The 26,439-nt window shown below is 45.1% G+C and overlaps 1 protein-coding gene across 1 annotated transcript; it reads right to left on the bottom strand.

Annotated features, from left to right (window-relative positions):
* Window positions 1-23,204: 23,204 nt before the first annotated feature.
* LOC143964086 (olfactory receptor 1468-like) lies at window positions 23,205-25,072 on the bottom strand. Its single transcript, XM_077473796.1, has 2 exons — window positions 24,911-25,072; window positions 23,205-24,530 (listed from the first exon to the last, which is right to left on the bottom strand). The coding sequence occupies exon 2, from the start codon at window positions 24,492-24,494 to the stop codon at window positions 23,562-23,564; it is 933 nt and encodes a 310-aa protein (XP_077329922.1). The 5' UTR covers window positions 24,495-24,530; window positions 24,911-25,072; the 3' UTR covers window positions 23,205-23,561.
* Window positions 25,073-26,439: the final 1,367 nt, after the last annotated feature.

The raw sequence follows: 26,439 nt of genomic DNA, 5'->3' as shown, positions 1-26,439 counted from the left end.
TAACATTTGCGCAAACCAATCAATAATCGCTTATTGTGATTTTTTTTACCAAAAATATGTAGAAGAATACGTATCGGCCTAAACTGAGGGAAAAAAAACATTTTTTTATATATTTTTGGGGGATATTTATTATAACAAAAAGTAAAAAATAATGCCTTTTTTTCAAAATTGTCGCTGTTTTTTTGTTTATATCACAAAAAAAAAAAACCGCAGGGGTGATCAAATACCACAAAAAGAAAGCTCTATTTGTGGGAAAAAAAGGATGTCAATGTTGTTTGGGAGCCACGCCGCACGCGCAATTGTCAGTTAAAGCGACGCAGTGCCGAATTGCAAAAAGTGGTCTGGTCTTTGACCAGCAAAATGGTCCGGTCTGTAAGTGGTTAAATGAGGATGCACTGCACCCTGCAATACACCGACCCCTAGATATGGACGCATGGATCCTGTGAATTTCAGCTTGGTGTTCAACAGTATCACTCCAGAAATCCTCCCCTCCAAACTCACCCGACCTGTTGTGTCCACCTCCATCTGCCTGTGGATCATCATGTTGTCCCATATCCCATGTTGTGTACGCAGCTGGGTTCTGGAGAAATCTTCTGTGCAGGGATACCCCATCCTCTTCCTGTCTCTAAATTTCTATAACTACAATGGTTAACAACAGTGTTAATTTTGGCAGCAAATTTCGATTTCATTTTAGTCTCAGTTTGTTGACTAAAATGACATTTTAGTTTTAGTCCCATTTTAGTCATCTGCAATTGTTTTAGTTTTAGTCAAATAAAATGTCCTACAGTTTAATCGACTAAAATCTAATGGGTGTAGTTAAGTTATAAAACTTCCAAAACTTCCAAGTTCCAAATTCATTATAGACTGCTGGAGTGCAAAACCTTATATGTTAGTATCTATGGTATTAAGGTTTTCACATTTACTACAGGCACAAATTTAGTCATTATATAAGGTCTTTAAGGTAAACCAAGTTTCATTACATGAATATTGCTTTTTTGACAGAAGTATAAGTGGAAGCCTTCATACTTTTCTTACAACAGGGGTAATTTAAGTGAGGTCTCCAGAACTGGACACATTGTTCTAAATGAGGTCTCACTAAAGGTCTATATAAGGAAATCAGAACCTCCTTCCTCCTTCTGGTGACCCCTCTAGTAATATAAAGATCTATAGAGAGGAATCAGAACCTCCTTCCTCCTGCTGGTGACCCCTCTAGTAATATAAACATGTATATAGAGGAATCGGGACCTCCTTCCTCCTGCTGGTGACCCCTCTAGTTATATAAAGATCTATATAGAGGAATCAGGACCTCCTTCCTCCTGCGGGTGATCCTTCTAGTGATTTAAAGTTCTATATAGAGGAATCAGGACCGCCTTCCTCCTGCTGGTGGCCCCTTTAGTGATATAAAAATCTACATAGAGGAATCAGGGCCTCCTTCTTCCTGCTGGTGACCCCTCTAGTGATATAAAGATCTATATAGAGGAATCAGAACCTCCTTCCTCCTGCGGGTGATCCTTCTAGTGATTTAAAGTTCTATATAGAGGAATCAGGACCTCCTTCCTCCTGCTGGTGACCCCTCTAGTGATATAAAGATCAATATAGAGGAATCAGAACCTCCTTCCTCCTGCGGGTGATCCCTCTAGTGATATAAAGATTTATATAGCAGAATCAGGACCTCCTTCCTCCTGCCTGTGATCCCTCTAGTGATGCATCCTAGAATTCTATTTGCAATTCCCACTTCCTGGCCACACTCATTTTGCAATCATCTAAAATAAGTACCCCCACATCTTTATCCTCTGTAGTGCTAACACTGTAACCCCCCCCCCCCCCTCCCATGTTGTACTCTCTCAGGGGATTGGTTTTCCCTAGGTGCATTATTTTACATTTAGGAACATTGAACTGCAGTTTTCACTGCTTTGACCAATCTTACAGCAATGCCAAATCATGCTTCATGTTACGGATACCTCCATCAACCCTATTACAAACCTTTGTTTCAGCAGCAAAAAGACATACCTTGCCCAACAAACCTTAGCTATGTCACTTGCATATAGATTAAATAGCACAGACCCCAGTAGTGGTACCCCACTAGTGACTGGTCTCTGTTCCGAGTGAACCCCATTTACAACTACACTCTGGTATCTATCATTTAGCCAACTGCATATCCACTGAACCACCCAAGGGTTAAGTCCTAGCTTGTACAACTTTTGTATTAGATCATTACCTGGAACTGTATTAAATACCTTGCTGAACCCAAGATATACTATGCCCACATCACTACCCTGGTCCAAAATATAGGTAATGTAGTCAAATAATTCAATCAGATTAGTCTGATTCTCCAGGGTCCAGCAATGGATGATCTCTCCTCTCCAGGTCCAGGGTCCAACGATGATGTCCATCGCAGCACATCCTGTCTCCACTGGAGACACCGCAGGAATCCCAGCAGCCTGACAGGTCTCTTAGCTGAGGACAGGGCCACCTGTCACATGACCCCACCCCCCTCTGAAATAAGGGGAAACCAGGGCTTCCCCTGTGATGTGCGGGTGACCCCGCCCCCCTTTGATGTAATGGAAACCTGCGTTACATCAGAGGGGGTGGAGTCACCCGCACATCACTGGGGAAGCCCCGGTTTCCCCTTGCATCAGAGGGGGATGGGGTCACTTGAAGGGTGGCCCCGTCCTCAGCTAAGAGACCTATCAGGCTGCCGGGATTCCCACGGTGTCTCCGGTGGAGACAGGATGTGCTGCAATGGACATCATCATTGGACCCTGGACCTGGAGAGGAGAGATCATCCATCGCTGGACTCCGGAGAGATGATCACCCATCGCAGGATAACGAGAGTGGATTACAACTGCTGGAATTTTTTTTTAGGTTTTTAATTTTTAATAAAGGACTTATCCCCATGGTGTCTGTGTGCTTTTTTACAATTTTTTACACTTTCTTTGTGAAATGGTAGGGGTACAATGTACCCGTTACCATTTCAAATGGGGGGCAGGATCTGGGGTTCCCCTTGTTAAAGGGGGCTTCCAGATTCCGATAAGGCCCCCGCCCACAGACCCCCACAACCACTGGGAAAAGGTTGTGGGGATGAGGCCCTTGTCTCAAGCCCTTGTCACAAGCACACTCCCAATGTTGAGGTCATGTGGCCTGGTACGGTTCAGGAGGGGGGCGCTCTCTTGTCCCCCCTCTTTTCCTGCGGCCTGCCAGGTTGCATGCTCGGATAAAGGGTCTGATATGGATTTTTGGGGGGAACTCCATGCCATTTTTTTTTTTTATAAATTTGATGTGGAGTTTCCCTTAAAATCTATACCAGACCTGAAGGGTCTGGTATGGATATTTGGGGGGAACCCCGCGTAATTTTTTTTTATTTGACACAGGGTTCCCCTTAATATCCATACCAGACCTGAAGGGCCTAGTAATTGAATTTGGGGGGACCCCCACGCATTTTTTTTTTAACAATGACTTTCAATGACTGTTCTCTGTATTATCGGGAGCCGCCAATTCATTATAGCCACGAGTGCTTTTAAATGACTTTTTTTCCTTCAGAAATGACACTTTGTGCAGGGACAGTTCTAAGCACGGGAAACAAGCGCTACTTTACAGGCATACTATACACACCCCCAGGTACAAAATTTAAAGGAATATTACACTTTTATTGTTTCACTTTAAGCATTATTAAAATCACTGATCCCGAAAAAACGTCCGTTTAAAAAAAAAAAAATGCATTGATACATGTCTCCTGGAACACTTTTTATGACAATAACTTGCATATAAGCTTTTAAAATTAGTACTTTAGATTTTTCACGTTCGAGTCCCATAGACTTTAACGGTGTTCGGATGTTCGATCAAATGTATTGCCTGTTCTGATGCGAACCAAACTGGTGGGTGTTCAGCTCATTCCTAGTTACAAGCACTGAACTTATTCTCTCTGGAGAAGAGCTGCTTTAGAGGGGATATGATTTAAATTTACAAATACCGTACTGGTGACCCCACAACAGAGATAAAACTTTTTTGTATAAGGAAGTTTAACAAGACTCGTGGCCACTCACTAAAATTAGAATTAGAAAGCGGTTTAACCTTAAACTTTGTAGAGGGTTCTTTACTGAAAGAGTAGCAAGGATGTGGAATTCCCTTCCACAGACAGTCGTTTCCGTGGGGGGGCATCGATAGTTTCAAAAAACTATTAGATAAACACCTGAACGACCGCAACATACAGGGATATACAATATTATACTGACATATAAACACACACATAGGTGACTTGATGGACTTGTGTCTTTTTTAAATCTCACCTACTATGTAACTATCTAGCTATGCAAATTAATGGCCAGGGCTGTTGAATGGCCATTAGCGGGGGTTAAAAGCACCCTGCTAGCAGCCAAAAAATGCTGCTAAAACAATGGTAAAAACGCTCTTACCGCCCCAGTGTGAAAGTAGCCTTAAAGTCCTGTTTGCTTTGAAAAGAGGGACAGAGGGTTTTTCCCTTTCTCTCATTATTGTTTGCAAGATTTTCCTGTGATCATTCGTTATCAGAGTGCAAACCCAGTTACATATTAAAGGAGAAGTAAAGCCAAAGCTCGTTTGGCTGTACCTCTCCTGTGGATCACATAAGTGCAGTCCGTTCTGAAGACCACTGTCAGCTGACATCACAGAGCAGGTTCAGGATAAGGAAATATCTCAACCATATGTTCGGGATCCCCCCACATGCCTGGACCAGCACCCATTGGACCCCCCCCCCCAGTAAGCCTCTGAGAGCCTGAGTTGGCCACTCCTACCCCCTCCACAGCCCAGCATGCCAGTGAACACTGGAAGGGAAGGGCAGAGAGCAACATTCATCAGTTCTCTGCTCATGGAACTGTGAAAACTGAGCAATCAGCGGTGTTTGACTGTTTGCTTCTCAGTGTTAGATCCAGCAGGGGACAGATGCAGGATCCAGCTAGGTAAGTGTGATAAAAAAAAAAATATATATATATATATACATATATATATATATATATATATATATATATATATATATATAATTCCCATACTTCTCTTTTAAATACCGTTTGAGGAAGACATATATAACGCATAGTTTAGACATGTAAGATAAACACAGAGTATCATTTTGAATACATCTACTTTTTGGCCCCAGGTCGCCATCTTGAATTCTATGATGTGACAATGTATAACTTTTAGAATAATGTTGATTATTTGACATGCGTTACCTATTCTCCTAATTATGTATAACTACCGTATATACTCGAGTATAAGCCGAGATTTTCAGCCTCTTTTTTGAGGCTGAAAGTGCCCCCCTCGGCTTATACTCGAGTCATCGCTGTCTGCCCGCTCGATCAGCGTGTCGAGCAGACAGACAGCGGCCATTCTGATTCAAAAGCCGCGCCTCCGGCTCCCCCTTCGCCTGTGATAGGCGGAACACTGAATTTCCCAGCAGCCTGTGTTCCGCCTATCACGGACTTCGTATCATCCTCGTACTACGGACGAGGATGATACGACGTCTGTGATAGGCGGAACACAGGCTGCTGGGAAATTCAGTGTTCCGCCTATCACAGGCGAAGGCGGCGGCGCAGCTTTTGAATTTTACAATGGCCGCCGACGAACGAAGAGGGCACGGGACGGAGGCAAGGCACAGGACGGCACGGCACGGGACGGGACGGGACGGGACCGGAGGCAAGGCACGGCGGCGAGGCACGGCGGCGAGGCACGGCGGCGAGGCACGGAGGCAAGGAGGCTCGGCACGGGACGGAGGCTCGGGACAAAGGCTCAGGACACAGGTAGGCTGGACACACACACACACACACACACACACACACACACACACACACACACACACACGGATACACACACACACACAGGGATGGATGGATGGATGGAGACACACACACACAGGGATGGACGGACACACAGGGATGGACGGACACACAGGGATGGACGGACACACAGGGATGGACGGACACACACACAGGGATGGACAGGCATGTCTTACCCTCGGCTTATACACGAGTCAATAAGTTTGCCAGTTTTTTTGGGGGTAAATTGGGGGCCTCGGCTTATATTCGGGTCGGCCTATACTCGAGTATATACGGTATGTACATTGATACATATGGTACTTCATGTTGACAATCTCTTTGTATATGGAAACAGGTTACCTGGGGCTGCCCCAAACATGCCCCTGGTAAAGTAAAGAAAATAGGACTATCTTCGGGTGCCTCTAGTCTGCTGTTTTACACTCCATTTGTTCCTATTGGTAAGCAATCCATGAATCTATGGATCCCCAAATTATAGGCTAATATTGTGTATTTTTATGTCTTATTTTTTTATTCTGCTTTTTTTTGTTGTATAATTAAATATTTATCATGACTATTTGACTATGAGATTATACCTTTTGTAGATGACAATGATTGACCACTCCTGAGGAAGCCGCTTAAGCCATGAAACATATAGAGGAATGTGGCAAGATCTACATTCCAGCAACCCCCATGACTTTTGGGGTTCATCGATTTCCAAAACCCTTTGTATACAATATGCATGGCTGTAATCTCCAACTGTATATAATGTTCTCTCTTTGTAAAACATTTTTTAATCATACTTCTTTATTAAACAAATGTTATTTTAATTATTTCTTGCCTAATCCTTGGGGATCAAGATAGTAATATGTTCTCTACTTTACCAGGGGCGTGTTTTGGGCAGCCCCAGTTATCCCGTTTGCATATCCAATTTGCATGAATGATGTTACCCACCCCTACCTTTAGACCATCTTGACTGAGGCAACCCCTCATACTCTCGTAAACTTGGAAAACTTTGAGAAAATTCAAATAAAATTCACGGAAAATAAAAATCTACAACATTGTAAGATATTTAAAGAATAACAGAATTGTTTTTATGGTGGTGAAATTAAAGAAAAACATTTATATAAAATAGCACATATTCCCTTGGTTTTAATTGTTTTTTAGCAACTTGTTTAAACAAATCAAAATTATTACTTTATCTTAATGTATTTACCAAGCATGTTCATGTTTCAGAGGAATACCTATTATGATTTGTCCTTTGTGAGACAGCCATTTGAGGATTTGGCAATCTATGTGTTCATCTATAAATTCCCCTTCAAAATGAAATACCTGCTAATACATTGCCCTTGACTAGTGATGGACGAACTTCCGACGGGACGTTTCGCGAACGCGGACCGTGAACGCGGCCGATAGTTCGCGAACCGTAACGTTCGCGGCGGGCCCCATTGACTTCAATGGGAGGCGAACTTTGCAAACCTACAGGTCAAATTTGCAGCCACAAAATAATTAATAGCTGTGCAAACATAGTCCCACCACATGGCCAATGACATAACACATGTATGAGGTGAATCTGGGATCGACAACTACAAGCATTCTTTTTTTATATGGGAAATTGTTGTGACAATTCAGGACTGTGGAGCGGATGAAGGCAATAGAGGAGAGGGAAGATCAGGGTAGGCAAAGAAGAGGGTGCAGGAGATGATCACCAGCAGCGTGACATACAGCAATGACACCTGCACCGTGATAGAGTCATCTGACAGCAGCACCGTGATAGAGAGCACTGACATCAGCAGCGTGACATAAAGCACTAACACCAGCACCGTGATATACAGCACTGACAGCAGCACCGTGATAGAGAGCACTGACATCAGCAGCGTGACATAAAGCACTAACACCAGCACCATGAAATACTGCACTGACAGCAGCACCGTGATAGAGAGCAGTGACATCAGCAGCGTGACATAAAGCACTAACACCAGCACCGTGAAATACAGCACTGACAGCAGCACCGTGATAGAGAGCACTGACATCAGCAGCGTGACATACAGCAATGACACCTGCACCGTGATAGAGTCATCTGACAACAGCACCGTGATAGAGAGCAGTGACATCAGCAGCGTGACATAAAGCACTAACACCAGCACCGTGATATACAGCACTGACAGCAGCACCGTGATAGAGAGCACTGACATCAGCAGCGTGACATAAAGCACTAACACCAGCACCGTGATATACAGCACTGACAGCAGCACCGTGATAGAGAGCACTGACATCAGCAGCGTGACATAAAGCACTAACACCAGCACCGTGAAATACAGCACTGACAGCAGCACCGTGATAGAGAGCACTGACATCAGCAGCGTGACATACAGCAATGACACCTGCACCGTGATAGAGTCATCTGACAACAGCACCGTGATAGAGAGCACTGACATCAGCAGCGTGACATAAGGCACTAACACCAGCACCGTGATATACAGCAATGACAGCAGCACCATGATAGAGAGCACTGACATCAGCAGCGTGACATAAAGCACTAACACCAGCACCGTGATATACAGCACTGACAGCAGCACTGTGATAGAGAGTACCGACATCAGCACTGTGATATACAGCACTGACACCTGCACCGTAAGCAGCCCCAGGAGGAAGTCAGCATAGCACAGGGATGGTGGGAGCCCCTCATAATGAGCATAGCACAGGGATGGTGGGATCCTCTCATAATGAGCATAGCACAGGGATGGTGGGAGCCCCTCATAATAAGCAGGCCCAGGAGGATGTCAGCATAGCACAGGGATGGTGGGAGCCCCTCATAATAAGCAGCCCCAGGAGGAAATCAGCACAGCACAGGGATGGTGGGAGCCCCTCATAATAAGCAGCCCCAGGAGGAAGTCAGCACAGCACAGGGATGGTGGGAGCCCCTCATAATGAGCATAGCACAGGGATGGTGGGAGCCCCTCATAATGAGCATAGCACAGGGATGGTGGGAGCCCCTCATAATAAGCAGCCCCAGGAGGATGTCAGCATAGCACAGGGATGGTGGGAGCCCCTCATAATAAGCAGCCCCAGGAGGATGTCAGCATAGCACAGGGATGGTGGGAGCCCCTCATAATAAGCAGCCCCAGGAGGAAGTCAGCACAGCACAGGGATGGTGGGAGACCCTCATAATAAGCAGCCCCAGTAGAAATATGACATCGCTCAACCTCTTCAAAGAGGAGGGTACGGGCATATAGTACGGTGTGCTTTTTTTGGACAAGGAAGTGAGCCAAATGAAGAAAGAAGGTCTCTGTGCTCGATTAAAAAAATTGTTTATAGACATATACATGGTCTACTGGTCACATGTGTTGAATTCCTCCAAGATCCATGCCTCATTCATTTTTAGAAATGGGAGGTAGTTAACACTGTCGTGAGCTAGGCGAGTACGTTTATCGGTCACAATCCCCCCTGCTGCGCTGAACGTCCTTTCAGTCAGGACACTGGATGAGGGGCAAGCCAACAGTTCGATTGCAAATTGGGCAAGCTCTGCCCAGAGGTCAAGCCTGCCCACCCAGTAGTCCAGGGGTTCATCACTCCTCAGAGCGTCCACATCGGCCGTTAACCCGATGTAGTCGGACACCTGACGGTCTAGGTGTTCCCTGATGCTGGATCCGGATGACACTTGTTGATGGGTCGGCTGAAAGAATGACCTCATATCCGAAGTCACTAACACATCTTCAAACCGGCCTCTTCTTGCAGGCGCTGTTGGATTGGTACCCGCAACTCCTTCTCTGGGAGTGGGAATTGCTCCTCTGCCAGCGCACGCAAAAGCAGATTGCAGCATTTCTCGAAGCAAGGCCTGGAAGTGCTCCATTCTGCCAGCCCTCTGTGACGGCGGTAACAGTTCCGCCATTTTGTGTTTGTACCGGAGGTCTAAGTACGTTGCCACCCAGTACTGGTCCTTGACCCTTATGCTTTTTATACGGGGGTCCCTATTAAAACACTGGAGCATGAAGGCCCCCATTTGCACTAAAGTGGAAGCGGTGTGGTGGCTTGGCTCCTGCTCATCATCCAGGATAATGTCGTCCTCTTCATTCTCCTCTCCCCATCCACGCACAACAACAGGGATCCCAGAAAGGTTTAAAGCATGCTCTTCTTGCTCCTCCTCATCCGCCCTGGCACCATCCTCCTCTGACTCCTCTTCAGACTCCTGTTGTTGACTTGTCTCAGATAGAGTAGTCCCCCCTGGGAATTCATCCAGCATTGCGACTTCCTCATCTTCCCGCTCCTGCTCCTCCACAGGTTGATCAATGACATGACGCAATGCACGCTCCATAAAGAAGGCATAAGGTATCATGTCACTGATGGCGCCATGGCTGCGACTGACCAGTTTGGTGATCTCCTCAAATGGGCGCAGAAGTCTGCATGCGTCGCGCATGAGCAGCCACTGGCGTGGTAAAAAAAAAACCAGCTCCCCAGAACCTGTTCTGCCGCAGAGTTCATACAGGTAGACGTTAACTGCACGTTTCTGCTGGAGCAGCCTATCAAACATATAGAAGGTTGAGTTCCATCGCGTCGGGCAATCGCAAATAAGACGTCTGACTGGCAGATTGTGTCACCGCTGAATGTCAGCAAGGCAAACCATGGCCGTGTAAGATCTTCTGAAATGGGCCGAGATTTTCCTTGCCTGCCGCAACATGTCCTGGACCCCAGGGTATTTGACAAGGAATCGCTGCACGACCAAGTTTAAGACGTGTGCCATGCATGGCACGTGCGTGATTTTGCCCTGTTTCAATGCGCTAAGCAGATTGGCACCGTTGTCACACACCACTTTACCAACTGTCAAATTGAGCGGTGTTAGCCACTGATCTGCCTGTGAACGCAAAGCTGAAAGGAGTGCCGGGCCAGTGTGGCTCTTGGCTTCCAGGCACAACAGACGCAGCACGGCATGGCAACGTCTCACCTGGCATGTCGAGTAGGTTCTGGGGAGCTTGGGCGGCGCAGCGGAAGAGACGCTAGCAGCGGAAAAGGAGGAGTCAGCCGAGGAGGAGAGGGAGGAGGATGGAGTAGGAGGAGGAGGAGAAGAAGAGTCAGGCCTGCATGCAATCCATGGCGGTAAAACCAAATCTACACGGGTGCCACAGGTTACATGCTTGACGGCCATTAGAAGGTTCACCCAGTGGGCAGTAAAAGTGATATACCATCCCTGCCTGTGTTTGCTAGACCACGTGTCTGTGGTCAGATGTATCTTGGCACCGACACTGTGTGCCAGAGATACATTCACTTCCCGCTGAACATGGCCATATAGGTCTGGGATGCCCTTCTGTGAGAAATACTTCCTTCCTGGGACCTTTTATAGTGGTGTTCCAATGGCCACAAATTTACGAAAGGCCTCCGAGTCCACCAGTTTATATGGCAGTAGTTGGCGGGCTATGAGTTCTGACAAGCCAGCCGTCAACCGTTGGGCAAGAGGGTTATCCGGCGTCATCATTTTTTTACGCTCGAACATTAGGCCTTTTTGCAGAAAAACGTGAGCTTGGCGTGATGGAAGGCGGAGTGGAGGACAATTGTGAGGAGAGAGGAGAAGGAGAAGTAGAAGACGAGGCTTGACAGTGAGAGCCTGGAGTGTGGCTTTGTATGTTCCGTTGCTCCCACTGGGCTCGGTGATGGCTGCTCATGTGCTTTTTTTAAGGCGGTCGTCCCCAGGTGAGTGTTGGGCTTACCGCGACTAATGCATTGACTGCAAAGATTGCAGATGGCAACGCTATTGTCAGCAGCGGACACGTTAAAAAAAGCCCACATGGCGGAGCCATGTGCCGGTGTCCTGGGAGTGCCAGATGTGACCGTACATGGTCGATGACTCGCTCCTGATACATTTGCAGTCTGCTTGTCCCTCCTGTGCAATGTAAGTTGTTCCTGCTTCTCCTCCCTATCTGCTGGTCCATATCTCCCTCTGAACTCCCCTCCTCTTCCTCTCTTGTGGGCACCCACATGACATCACTAGACACGTCATCATCAACGTCACCTTCCCCACCGCTATAAGTAGAGATTTCGGAGTAGGCAGCAACACCGGGGACCAACCTCCTCCTTGGGCTGATCTGGGTACTGTCATCAGACTGCTGAGTAGCGTTTGTTGCTACCTCCTCTTCCTGATCCAATACCAAGAGTGGCTGCGCATCAGAAATGTCTTGATATGGATCGGAAAATAATTCCTGTGACTCAAGCGGAAGGTATGTAGTGGTGGTGGTGTTGTTGGTGGTAGTGTCTTTGGGGGTGCACATAGCAGAGAGTGAAGAAGAGGGTGCAGATCGAGAGGATGAGGAGGGTGCAGAAGAGAAAGGCTGAGTGAGCCACTCAACCAAGTCTGGTGCGTCCTTCAAATGAATTGAACACACCTTCTGCAACTTCCCACTTTGGCTCAAGCCTGTTGCTCCTGCCCTACCCCTACCACCCCTGCGGAAGGGCCTGCCTCTTCCTCTGCCTGTCATTTTTTAAATGACCCTGTGACAAAACTCTCAGTCCCTATACTGATGAAGGACTACTGCAGCAGTAGGGCAGCAGTCAGCAGTAGTGCACCTCAACCCTATGTATTGTGGACCTATACCAGTCCTTATAGAATTGCAGACTGTACCTCATTCCACCCCTTTGTACTGTAGTACCCTATACCTTACCAGTCCTTATAAGGACCTTTGTGGAACAAGTAGGTTGTGAATGATTAGCAGACTGTACCTCAGTCCCTATACTGATAAAGGACTACTGCAGCAGTAGGGCAGCAGTCAGCAGTAGTGCACCTCAACCCTATGTATTGTGGACCTATATCAGTCCTTAAGGAATAGCAGACTGTACCTCACTCAACCCTATGTACTGTAGTACCCTAGACCTTACCAGTCCTTATAAGGACCTTTGTGGAACAAGTAGGCTGTGTGTGACTGATTAGCAGACTGTACGTCAGTCCCTATACCGATGAAGGACTACTGCAGCAGTAGGGCAGCAGTCAGCAGTAGTGCACCTCAACCCTATGTATTGTGGACCTATACCAGTCCTTAAGGAATAGCAGACTGTACCTCACTCAACCCTATGTACTGTAGTGCCCTAGACCTTACCAGTCCTTATAAGGACCTTTGTGGAACAAGTAGGCTGTGTGTGACTGATTAGCAGACTGTACGTCAGTCCCTATACCGATGAAGGACTACTGCAGCAGTAGGGCAGCAGTCAGCAGTAGTGCACCTCAACCCTATGTATTGTGGACCTATACCATTTCCTATAGAATGGCAGACTGTACCTCACTCAACCCTATGTACTGTAGTACCCTATACCTTACCAGTCCTTATAAGAACCTTTGTGGAACAAGTAGGTTGTAAATGATTAGCAGACTGTACCTCAGTCCCTATACTGATAAAGGACTACTGCAGCAGTAGGGCAGCAGTCAGCAGTAGCGCACCTCAACCCTATGTATTGTGGACCTATACCAGTCCTTAAGGAATAGTGTCAGAGAATCACCAGACTTCAACGTCGGCACTTCCCCATGCGCCTGCGGGGAAGAGCTGCACAACGACACACGCATATGCGTGATACGATACAATGTCGTTCGCGCATGTGCACACCTATGCACATGGCTATGGGCCTTACCTGATTGGCCTGACAGGCCTATAAAAGGCATCAATGTGCTCTGTGTCTTTGCTGGTTTGTCTCCTCAGCTCACCTGTGTTCCTGTTTCCTGTTCCTGTTGACCACTTCCTGTTGTGACCCGGATTGCTTGAAGACTACTCTGATTCTCTCCTGATCTGACCCCTGGCTTGTTAAACGGACTTCCTGCTTGTAGCCTTGCTGACTGATACCTGTGTTTGACCCTCGGCCTGCCTCTGGAATATCCTCTGTTCTCTGCACTTAGCCTTGCTGGCTCACGGACTGTTACCTGTGTTTGACCCTCGGCCTGCCTCTGGAATATCCTTTGTCTCACGGACTGATACCTGTGTTTGACCATCAGCCTGCCTCTGGAATATCTTCTGTCTCACGGACTGATACCTGTGTTTGACCCTCGGCCTTCACTCCAGGTGTTAGAACCCCTGGCAGGCATTTACTTCTACCAGTTCCAAGATCATCTGCACGGGCATCTCTTCCTTCAGAAGACCTTCTGCATACTAGTCACCTGCTGGCAACCCATGCCTCTCCGTGCCCTGTACCCACTGTTCCACCCTCAGGGGTACTGTGCACCCAGCTGCAAGGGAAGCCGCTCTCAGCACTTCGGCTTTGGTGAGTACCTGACAGTACAAAAAAGCCATGTCAGAAGCCGACAGAGCTGGCTCACCTCTTGAGGCTCTCTGCCAGCAGGTTGCAGCCCTCACGCATTTTTCGGGCAACCGAAAGAAGTTTAGGGTGTTCAAAAACGCATGCCTCCTGTACCTAGCCCTGCAGCCCTGGACTTTCCACTCTGAATCAGTGAAGGTGGGGTTCATCATCTCCATGATTTCCAATGAACCACAGTCCTGGGCCCATAACCTCCTGGAACAGAAGAGCTCCCTTCTCAATTCCGTAGAGACCTTTTTTGTAGCCATGTCACAACTGTATGATGACCCTCAACGCACCACTACGGCCGAAGCCATCCTGCACTCCCTAACCCAGGGAAAAAGACCAGTAGAGGACTATATTGTAGAGTTTTGCAAATGGTCTGGGGACACTGACTGGAACGAGGCTGCCCTTAAATATCAATTTCGCCTGGGCCTCTCTGAGACCCTGAAAGATGAACTGGCCCGGGTAGATACCCCTGCATCTTTAGAAGACCTGGTCCAGTTGGCTACCAAGCTTGACCGACGTCTACGAGAGCGTCACTCTGAGCACTTTCAGTCATCTAAACCCACGTGGATGCTACCCCGGGTACCCCCCTTGCCTATACCTGCTCCAGTCCCTTCCTCCTCTGCTGACAGTGAACCCATGCAGCTGGGCCTAGTCCGGGCTCCGCTCACCCCTGATGAGAGACTCCGTCGGCGTCAAGCCAATCTTTGTCTGTACTGTGGTGAATCGGGTCATTTCCTGCGCAGCTGTCCTGTAAGGCCCAGTAAGTGCCGACCTCATGCTGCGGTGAATTCTCAAATTTCGGGTTTCACCCAATCTCACCTTGTCCTCCCGATTTCATTACAGGTGGCAGAAGAGGAGGTTCGGCTGGGAGCCATCATTGACTCAGGAGCCTGCAGTTGTTTCATGGACTTAACTTTAGCTCGGAAACTGCACATCCCTCTCTGCACTAAGAAACAACATCTTCAAATCCACCTGGCTGACGGCTCCCTACCCTGCTCTGGTCCCGTGATCCAAGAAACGGAACCAATCTTGACATCCACTGATTCTGGCCATCGCAAATTTCTTCGCTTTGACATTATCCATTCTCCGATGTTTCCGATCATCCTCGGGTTTCCTTGGTTACAAGCCCACGACCCACTGATTAAATGGAACAAGAAGGAAGTACGCTTTTCTTCTCCCTACTTTTCACAGCACTGTCTCCTGCCAACCTCCCACAAGTCCACCTCTTGCCTGACAATACAGACTAGTCTTGACAATCTCCCGCATGTCCCTTCAGCTTATCATGACTTTTTGGACATTTTTGACAAGAAGAAAGCTGATACTCTGCCGCCCCATCGGCCCTATGACTGCCCGATTGATCTGCTACCCGGTTCCGAAATACCATTCGGGCGGATCTTCCCATTATGGGAAACCAAATTGGAAGCTCTGCTCTCTTACATTGATGAAAACCTAGAAAAAGGATTTATCCGACCATCCTCTTCTCCAGCTGGCCCAGGCATCTTTTTCGTTGAGAAAAAGGATGGTTCACTCAGGCCCTGTGTGGACTACAAGGAACTTAATAAAATTACAATTAAGAACCGGTATCTGCTTCCCCTCATCCCTGAACTCTTCCAATGCCTAAGAACTGCTAAGGTATTCACTAAACTAGACCTGCGGGGAGCATATAATTTAGTCCGAATCCGTGATGGAGATGAGTGGAAAACGGCTTTCAGGTCTAGATTCGGACACTTTGAATACCTAGTGATGCCCTTCGGGCTCTGCAATGCCCCGGCCACATTCCAACACCTCGTCAACGATATATTTCGTGAGTATCTAGACAACTTTGTAATTGTGTATCTTGATGATATTTTGATTTTCTCCAACTCACTAGAAACACACCGAACACACGTCAGGAAGGTCCTCCTCATCCTCAGAGAGCACGGGCTCTACCTAAAAGGAGAGAAATGTGAGTTTGAAAGAGACACTATCCAATTCCTCGGGTTCATCATCACCACAGGGGGAATCTCAATGGACCCACAAAAGGTCAAAGCTATCCAAGAGTGGCCAGCACCCACAGACAAGAGATCTGTTCAGCGATTTGTTGGCTTTGCCAACTTTTATCGCAGGTTTATTCAGGGATTCTCCACGATCATTTCCCCTATTACTCAACTAACCCGTCAGCAAGTTAAATTCCAGTGGTCTCAGCAAGCCCAGGAAGATTTTGATGAACTAAAGAGACTTTTCACATCAGCACCTATCCTCCGGCATCCCGACCCAAGTCTTTCTTATGTATTGGAGGTAGACGCCTCCGAATCCGCAACAGGGGCGATTCTTTCCCAAAGGAGTGGCCCGAAGGCTCTCCTTCACCCGGTCGCCTTTGCCTCCCAGAAACTCCTCCAGAGAGGAATTACGATGTCGGGGACCGAGAGCTTCTCGCTATAAAATTCGCCCTGGAAGAGTGGAGGTATCTATTGGAGGGTGCGTCTCAACCCATCATGATCTTCACAGACCACAGAAACCTGGAGTACCTCAGAGCTGCCAAACGCCTCAGACCCCGACAAGCACGCTGGGCCCTCTTTTTCTCCAGGTTTAATTTCCACATCACCTACCGCCCCGGTTCCAAAAATGGAAAAGCGGACGCACTCTCCCGAATGTTTCCAGAAGCAGAAGAACCATCTGAACCTGCAACTATTCTGTCTCCACACAACTTCCTCCAAATCATCCAGCCAGACCTAGAATCAGCCATTAAACAAGCCACTGATCAAATTTCCGAAACTACAGCATCCTCCCTAGAAAAGAAACATGGTTTACTATGGGCACACAGCAAGATATTCATTCCTCCCTCTGTAAGGCTTCGGATTTTGCAGACCTTTCACGATCATAAGATGGCAGGACATTTTGGGGTCCAGAAGACTGCTGATTTGATCTATCGTTCCTTCTGGTGGCCGGGGTGGAGGAAGGATTGCAGGAACTATGTCCAGTCTTGTATTATCTGCCAACGAAATAAGGGGGCTAACACCAAAGCATGGGGACTTTTGAGATCCTTACCTGTTCCCGAACGTCCCTGGAGAGAGATCTCTCTGGATTTTATTGTGGATCTGCCATCTTCAGACAAGTTTACCACGATCCTAGTAGTAGTAGATCGCCTCTCGAAGATGGCACACTTCCTACCCATGTGTGGCACTCCCTCTGCTGCGGCTACAGCAAGTATTTTCATCAAGGAAGTCGTGAGGCTACATGGTGTCCCCTCCAATATCGTAAAAAAAAAAAAAAGTAAGGGGTGGTGTTGCGCTCCTTATGTGGAATTATCAGCTAGTGATTATAGCTAGAGAACGTACATCACAAAATAAGACACAGCCAGCACGGTCTCGTACAGGCGGAGCGGCGCTCGGAAATGGTAGAGAAGAAGCAGGCCCGCCAGCAGCAGCAACAGCCACAGGCGGGCCTGCTTCTTCTCTACCATTTCCGAGCGCCGCTCCGCCTGTACGAGACCGTGCTGGCCGTGTCTGCTTTTATCAGTACATTGACTCCAAAGTTCTATGTTGCTCTCACTGGCACATCATCCCTGATATCTGGACTAATACTGATTTTTGAGTGGTGTTACTTCCGCAAATATGGAACATCTTTCATTGAGCAAGTGTCGGTAAATCATTTACGGCCGCTGATGGGAGGAATCGATCCAGGAGTCTCTGCAGATGGTTTCTTTTCCAACACTACAGGCAGCGAAACCAGCAGAGTGCAAGGTGTGGCGCAACCCTTTAAATCTTTTCCGTGGAGCTGAGTACAACAGTACCTACCTGAGAGATTCAAGTTACTGACGCCCAGCGGAAAGGCAAAGAAAGGACCCCCCCTCCCCCTGGCTTTACTCCATAGGAACGCCTAGGAAAAGATGGATCCAAAGGCATCCATTCCTTTAAATCTTACTACATGCTGTATACCTTACAGCAGTAAGGTAATCATTTACTCTAGCCACGGGTGTCAGTGACACTGAAGACCCATATCTTATCACTTAAAGGGACAGTACCACTGAATATCAGGATAGCAGCACAAAGTGTTCTTGTGAAACACTTACACACCTGCACTACTGTTGCACACTGGACCAAGGAACATACGTCCAATATTTGCACTAAGAGACTTGATACACTTAGTTTACTTTAAGATTTTTATTTATTTTTTTATATATATTTTTTCTCTATTTTTTTCTGTGTTTATATATTTATATATATATTTAACTTTTTACGGATCTCTCCTTAATGAAATAAGTTACTGTATGAATTATTTATATATTTTGCACAATTTTGAAATCACATACCACTTACTCACCGATATATTTTTATGCAATTTTGCACATGTTGGATATACATTTTATATATAATTTTTAAAAAGATTCTTTGCACATTAGGCATTTTAAGATGAACATCTATGTCTCTCTTTAACGTATTTATTTATTTATGGTATTATTTTGGTATATGATATCTACACATTTGCACTTTATTTTGTGATGTACGTTCTCTAGCTATAATCACTAGCTGATAATTCCACATAAGGAGCGCACCACCACCCCTTACTTTTTTTATTTTACACATTTGGACACGAGTTTGGTCCTTACGGTGTACGCAGCACCTTTTTTCTATTCCCTTTCAGTATATTGTCACCTATTCCGTTTAGCGCAGGAGTACCTACTCTACCCTCCAATATCGTGTCTGATAGGGGAATTCAGTTCACCTCCAAATTTTGGAAGAATCTCTGCAAGGCACTGGAGATCAAGACCTCTTTATCTTCCACATACCATCCGCAAAGCAACGGGCAAACAGAAAGGACGAATCAAACGTTAGAGCAATACCTCCGCTGCTTTTGCTCCTGCTCCCAAGACTTCTCTCCTGCCCTGCGCGGAATTTGCCTGTAATAACTCTGTACATTCCGCTACCAACCAAACTCCATTTTGGGCAAACTATGGCTACCACCCTTCTTTCTTGCCAGATTCCGTCCCTGAAGTCTCTGCTCCTGCAGTCCAAGAAAGGGTAAAGTCAATTCAGGACAATTTCCTACAGATTCAGGAGGCCATGAAGAAGGCTCAAAGAGACTATGAGGTGTACTACAATAGAGGAAGAAGGAGTTGCCCAAATTTCAAGATCGGGGATAAGGTTTGGTTATCTTCTGCCAACCTGAGATTGCCATACCCGTCACGGAAGCTTGGTCCCAAGTTCATTGGCTCAGTCCCTATACTGATAAAGGACTACTGCAGCAGTAGGGCAGCAGTCAGCAGTAGTGCACCTCAACCCTATGTATTGTGGACCTATACCAGTCCTTAAGGAATAGCAGACTGTACCTCACTCAACCCTATGTACTGTAGTACCCTAGACCTTACCAGTCCTTATAAGGACCTTTGTGGAACAAGTAGGTTGTGAATGATTAGCAGACTGTACCTCAGTCCTTATACTGATAAAGGACTACTGCAGCAGTAGGGCAGCAGTCAGCAGTAGTGCACCTCAACCCTATGTATTGTGGACCTATACCAGTCCTTAAAGAATGGCAGACTGTACCTCACTCAACCCTATGTACTGTAGTACCCTATACCTTACCAGTCCTTATAAGGACCTTTGTGGAACAAGTAGGTTGTGTGTGACTGATTAGCAGACTGTACGTCAGTCCCTATACCGATGAAGGACTATTGCAGCAGTAGGGCAGCAGTCAGCAGTAGTGCACCTCAACCCTATGTATTGTGGACCTATACCAGTCCTTATAGAATGGCAGACTGTACCTTACTCAACCCTATGTACTGTAGTACCTTATACCTTACCAGTCCTTATAAGGACCTTTGTGGAACAAGTAGGTTGTGTGTGACTGATTAGCAGACTGTACGTCAGTCCCTATACCGATGAAGGACTGCTGCAGTATAGGGCAGCGGTCAGCAGTAGTGCACATCAACCCTATGTATTGTGGACCTATACCAGTCCTTAAGGAATAGCAGACTGTACCTCACTCAACCCTATGTACTGTAGTACCCTATACCTTACCAGTCCTTATAAGGACCTTTGTGGAACAAGTAGGTTGTGAATGATTAGCAGACTGTACCTCAGTCCCTTTACTGATAAAGGACTACTGCAGCAGTAGGACAGCAGTCAGCAGTAGTGCACCTCAACCCTATGTATTGTGGACCTATACCAGTCCTTAAGGAATAGCAGACTGTACCTCACTCAACCCTATGTACTGTAGTACCCTAGACCTTACCAGTCCTTATAAGGACCTTTGTGGAACAAGTAGGTTGTGAATGATTAGCAGACTGTACCTCAGTCCCTATACTGATAAAGGACTACTGCAGCAGTAGGGCAGCAGTCAGCAGTAGTGCACCTCAACCCTATGTATTGTGGACCTATACCAGTCCTTATAGAATGGCAGACTGTACCTCACTCAACCCTATGTACTGTAGTACCCTATACCTTACCAGTCCTTATAAGGACCTTTGTGGAACAAGTAGGTTGTGTGTGACTGATTAGCAGACTGTGCGTCAGTCCCTATACCGATGAAGGACAACTGCAGCAGTAGGGCAGCAGTCAGCAGTAGTGCACCTCAACCCTATGTATTGTGGACCTATACCAGTCCTTGTAGAATGGCAGACTGTACCTCACTCAACCCTATGTACTGTAGTACCCTATACCTTACCAGTCCTTATAAGGACCTTTGTGGAACAAGTAGGTTGTGAATGATTAGCAGACTGTACGTCAGTCCCTATACTGATAAAGGACTACTGCAGCAGTAGGGCAGCAGTCAGCAGTAGTGCACCTCAACCCTATGTATTGTGGACCTATACCAGTCCTTTAGGAATAGCAGACTGTACCTCACTCAACCCTATGTAATTTAGTACCCTAGACCTTACCAGTCCTTATAAGGACCTTTGTGGAACAAGTAGGTTGTGAGTGATTAGCAGACTGTACGTCAGTCCCTATACCGATAAAGGACTGCTGCAGTATAGGGCAGTGGTCAGCAGTAGTGCACCTCAACCCTATGTATTGTGGACCTATACCAGTCCTTATAGAATGGCAGACTGTACCTCACTCAACCCTATGTACTGTAGTACCCTATACCTTACCAGTCCTTATAAGGACCTTTGTGGAACAAGTAGGTTGTGTGTGACTCTACGTCAGTCCCTATACCGATGAAGGACTGCTGCAGTATAGGGCAGCAGTCAGCAGTAGTGCACCTCAACCCTATGTATTGTGGACCTATACCAGTCCTTATAGAATAGCAGACTGTACCTCACTCAGCCCTATGTACTATAGCACCCTACACCAGGTTATTACCAGTCCTTATAAGGACCTTTATGGAACAAGTAGGTTGTGAATGATTAGCAGACTGCAGCAGAAGGGCAGCAGTCAACTATAATAGTCTTTCTATATTTGGAAGAAAGAATATTATACGTTTACAAGCCTATTACCATACCACTGATACCAGTCCTGAAAAGAACCTTTGTGGACCTAATATAGTAACAGCTACTGATTAAACTGACCCTCACTGCCACACACACTGCTTCCTGCCTGTCCCTATATAAACTGACAAAACAGAGGCTACTGGAACAATAGCTGGAATAGCACTTTTGTGGACCTGATAGTAACAGCTAATGACTAAACTGACTGTCCCTACAGCAGACACACCGTCCTGTCCCTTTCTCTAAACTGACAAAAGACACTCAGGCTGCTGCAACAATCAGTAGCACAGCAAACCTATATACACCTAACACCTATACCAGTCCTGAAAAGAACTTTTGTGTACCAAATAGCTAGCGATTTGGGTCACTGCAATCTCTCCCTGCTCCACACAGCAACCTCTCCCTATAGTGACAGAAGAAAGAATGTAAAATGGCAGCCGGATCGGGTGTATTTATAAGTTAGGGGGAATGTCCAAGTGTCCATGTGCTGTAATGTCTCAATTGGCTGTCCTGTACCCCATGATGGATGTGTCATCATAGGTCAAAGTTCTTTTACACAGAAAACATGGAAGTCGGCCGGGCGAACGGCGGCAATAGTCCGCCGATCGGGCGAATCGCGAACAGCCGAAATTCGCCGCAAAACGACCGCCGGGCTAACCGTTCGGCCATCACTAGTGATCAGTGCCTGTTTTATAGGGATGGGGAAGATGCCAGAAGAGAGAGAGATTGAAGATATGAGTTAGAGAGTGAAGGATAGCTCAACAGGGTGACAGGTGGTTTGGTGGATTTTTTTTTAGAGACCTCCTTTATAGTAGCAGGGTTAAAAATGGAAGTATCATGTGTGCAGGTGGACATAGAATATTAGGTTTTGGAGATATCTGTACAGTGGAGATTTCATGACATATTGCATCAATCCTATTTTTTTTTTATGATTTTCATTCTTCTGGGCCGTAAGTGAATTAGTAGGTGGAGGCAGCATAGGACAAAGTAAAGAGGGTGTTATTGAGAGTGATAAAATAGGTCTGTTGGCAGTGTGGAGACAGGAATTGTATTTTTGGAGGGCAGATTTATACTGGGTAAAGTTTTGCTTGGGTCTTATGCCAAAGACAGTTAAGAGTGTGGCTATGCATTTTGAGACTTCTGGTGTTGTCTGTTCGAAAATGTTGTAGAGGTTGGGGTCTGATTCTGTGTGTAGTGAGGGGGGCTAGGGTGTCTAGGAAGGAAGAGAGTAAATGTAGATGGAAGTGGCTATTTTTCTGCAGGACAAAGAGTGGTGAAAGTTTCTATGGGTAAATGTTTAGACGGTTGGAGGGAGAGGAGGTGGAAAAGGGGGAAAAAGTGATGCTAATATGGTAGTGATAAGAGATGGGGAAAGGATTGTTGGAGAGGTTTCAATGAGTGCATAGATAGGGTAATGGAAGGCTAAGGGAGTTGCCATCAGAGTGAGTAGATGCATGTGTTCATAGTTTTAGGTAAAATGAAGAAGTTGGGCTGAGAAGTTTAGAAGTTTCCTTGAGTGTTAATATTAATAGGGATGTTGAGAGAATGATTGTGGGATTTTTTTTAAAGAGAGAGAGTAGGTTAGTCTGGCCGAGAAGTAATCAGGGAAGCTTGATCCCCTTCCAGAAGGCCAATAGATCACAGCTATTTTCAAAGACACTAGATTGTGGAGATATGAGGTTTCCAACTCCACCTCCCTTCCATCCACTTGGAGAGTGAGTGCAGAGGAGGCCACCATGGGAGAGGTCAGCAGTAGAGGCAGAGTCAAATTCTTGAAGCCGGGTTTCAGTAACAGAGGGTAATTTAAAGAAGTTAGCTATAAAAACATCATGTACAGAGGTATGTTTGTTACAGACAGAACAAGCATTCCAAAGGACACATGAGAAGGGGAGGCTTGTGTTGGGCATAGGAGGAATAGAATTGATTGCAGCTGCTGCCAGATGATGTGGAGTGCCTGGTGTTTTGGTCAAAAGTTAAACAATAAAAGCCCAGGATTTTTGAATATATCTTCAGAAGTTAGAAGAACCAGAAGGGCGAGGGAGGTAATATTGTTAGATTACAGCTTTCAAACCTTTAATATTTAATAATTATGTGAATGTTCCTTAAAAAAAATTGTTAACAATTCTATCTACAACTTGTTTCAAGTCCTTATTTCTCAGGCTGTATATAATTGGATTTATCATTGGGGTTGCCGTAGTGTATAGTAATGATAGGAATTTAGTAATGTTCAATAATTGTCCTCTCCTAGGTATCAAATACACAAAAATTAAGGTACCATAAAACATGCAAACAACAATCAGATGGGAGCTGCACGTTGAGAAAACTTTCTGTCTACCTTTAATATTTGGGATTTTCAAAATGGTGGCTATAATATAAACATATGACACAATGATGATAATAACTGGGGTGCAAGCAAAAACTACACTTGTTAATGTTGATTCTAGTTGAACAATTGTTGTATCAGAGCAGGAAAGTTTTAGAAGGGGGTCAAGATCACAGAAAAAATGATCGATAACATTAGGACTACAAAACTGTAATTTTGATATCTCTATAGTATAGATCAATCCAGAGAGAGAACTTAAAATCCAACTTGTTATAATTGTTATCCAGCAATGCCGATGACTCATTAACAGAGTATAATGCAACGGTTTACAGATGGCCACGTATCTGTCATAAGACATCACCGTCAGCAGAAGACACTCTGAGGTTTCTGAGACAGCAAAGAAATAAAACTGTATGATACAATTAGAAATTGACATGGTGGCAGAATCTTTCTCCAACATAGAATGAAGCATATTAGGAAGCACATCAGTTGCTAATAAAATATCCATTACAGAGAGCTGGGAGAGGAAGAAGTACATGGGAGAATGGAGGGTTTTGCTGTAGGACACCAGTGTGATGATCAGAAGGTTTCCACATATCGTCACATAATACATCAGAAGAAATAAAATGAATAAAAAAAATGTTAGCGCTTGTGGAGTCTGAAACCCTAAGAGGTGGATCATTGTAATTATGGTCTTATTTTTCTCATTCATTTTCTAAACATATTTATTTTTTTTATTTTTAAATAACTAGAAAAAACATAAAAGAAAAAGGAAGAAAGGGAAGAAAGGGAAGAAAGAAGGAATAAATATTAACACATGAATATAAAAAAAATTCACAAACATTTTGAGCATTAGAAATAATTGCAGTACAAAATTACAAATAAACTGAGCACAATATAGAACGTGAAATGCAGTCAAGTGGTAAATGAATGAAGCACAATAATATAAGAAAATTAAAATCTGATAAGATTGATAAAATTGTTACATCAGAATGTTGATAAAAAAGCAAAAAGGAAAATAGGTTTAGGTTTGCTAGGAAAAATTACATACTGCTCTTAGGTAGCAAAAATCAGGGCAATATATTTTTCAAAGTATTGATTAAAAAAATGTGGATAATTAAATTTTACCAGTGTAAAACCTTCACTTGTAACGTTTTTGCTCTATAACAATCTCAAAAATATCTTCATAAACTTATAAAAATATGAATTGTTTTATTTAGATAATAATAACATAATAGTATTAATAATAACAACATTCAGCATGGCCTGTAAATGTTTTGTGACCATAGAGTACTGTGGCTTTTATAGGTTCGAAAAATAAATCTTAAGAGCTATGGGGGGTATGAAATATGTATTAATATTGTCATGGGATCTATAATAATTGATATATGGAGAAATTATGTTTAGATGTTTTTACTGTCAGGGGAGGACGTCTTAAATATTTATTAGTGCATGAAGAAGAAAATGTATTGACTTCTATTTACTTATTTTTTTCCATTTTAAATATGATTTCAGAATGTATAAATTCTGGATAACTCTTCTCCATTTTAATAGCTTGTTAGCTCTTGCAAATAGGGTACTACATGTTTTTTTTTTGTTATAGACTTTGTGGGCTTTCTGCATGGTACCTTGTTCATTGTGCACTTGTATTTATTTCAATTTGGAAAAGGACCCAGGTGTAAAAGTTCAGTAAAGTGTATTTCAGGGGGAAAATATATGTACTAGATCTCATGTTTTATCCCTTTAAAGAATCTGCAAGTACAGAACTTAACCACTTACCCACTGGGCACATAATCCCCCTTCCTAACCAGACCAATTTTCAGCTTTCAGTGCTCTCACATTTTGAATGACAATTACTCAGTCATGCCACACTGTACCCATATGAAATTTTTGTCCTTTTTTTCCCCACAAAAAGAGCTTTCTTTTGGTTGCATTTAATCACCACTGGGTTTTTATTTTTTGCGCTATAAAAGAAAAAAGACTGAAAATTCTGTAAAAAAATTCACTTTTCTTCGTTTCTGTTATAAAATTTTGCAAATTAGTAATTTTTCTTCATACGTTTTGGCCAAAATTTATACTGCTACATATCTTTGGTAAAAATAACCCAAATTGGTAGGATATTATTTGGTCTTTGTGAAAGTTATAGAGTCCACAAGCTACGGTGCCAATCTCTGAAAATTGATCACACCTGAAGTACTGACGGCCTATCTAATTTCTTGATACCCTAACATGCCAGGAAAGTACAACGTCACAATGGCACTTCCGTTTCACTCGGCTGCCAATGGCGAGGATTTTAAAAAATCATTAATTTTCCAAAACGCAGATTTTGAGGTTTTGAATACTTTTAGGTGCAAAGGTCCCTCCATAGAGAGTACCTGTCACTGCCTATTATGCCCCGAACACTCGATGGCCGGCGAGGTGTCAATCGAAGGCGGCGACATTGACTTCCTTTGGTAGTCCCGTCTACCTGGAGCCACGTTCAAAATGAATGGACTTTCCTCCATATGTGGGCAATTCCATTCATTTCAAATGTCCGGCCATAGTCCGGAGGTTTGTCCGCTGCACCTAGTCTGCCGGAAAAGTCCGGTCGTGTGTGGGCAGGTCCGCTCGTTTTGAAGTCCGGCGGACCTCCGCTTCAAAGTCCGGAGGTTTGTCCA

Source organism: Lithobates pipiens, unplaced genomic scaffold, assembly GCF_037356315.1.
Source record: "Lithobates pipiens isolate NorthernLeopardFrog02 unplaced genomic scaffold, aLitPip1_a1.2 Scaffold_8, whole genome shotgun sequence".
In the NCBI taxonomy this organism is placed as follows: Eukaryota; Metazoa; Chordata; class Amphibia; order Anura; family Ranidae; genus Lithobates; species Lithobates pipiens.
This window is presented reverse-complemented; position numbering and strand designations above follow the sequence as displayed.

Bases quoted from the DNA above. Each gene is read 5' to 3' on its own strand.
- LOC143964086 (XM_077473796.1), bottom strand. From the start codon at position 24,494: ATGAATGAGAAAAATAAGACCATAATTACAATGATCCACCTCTTAGGG.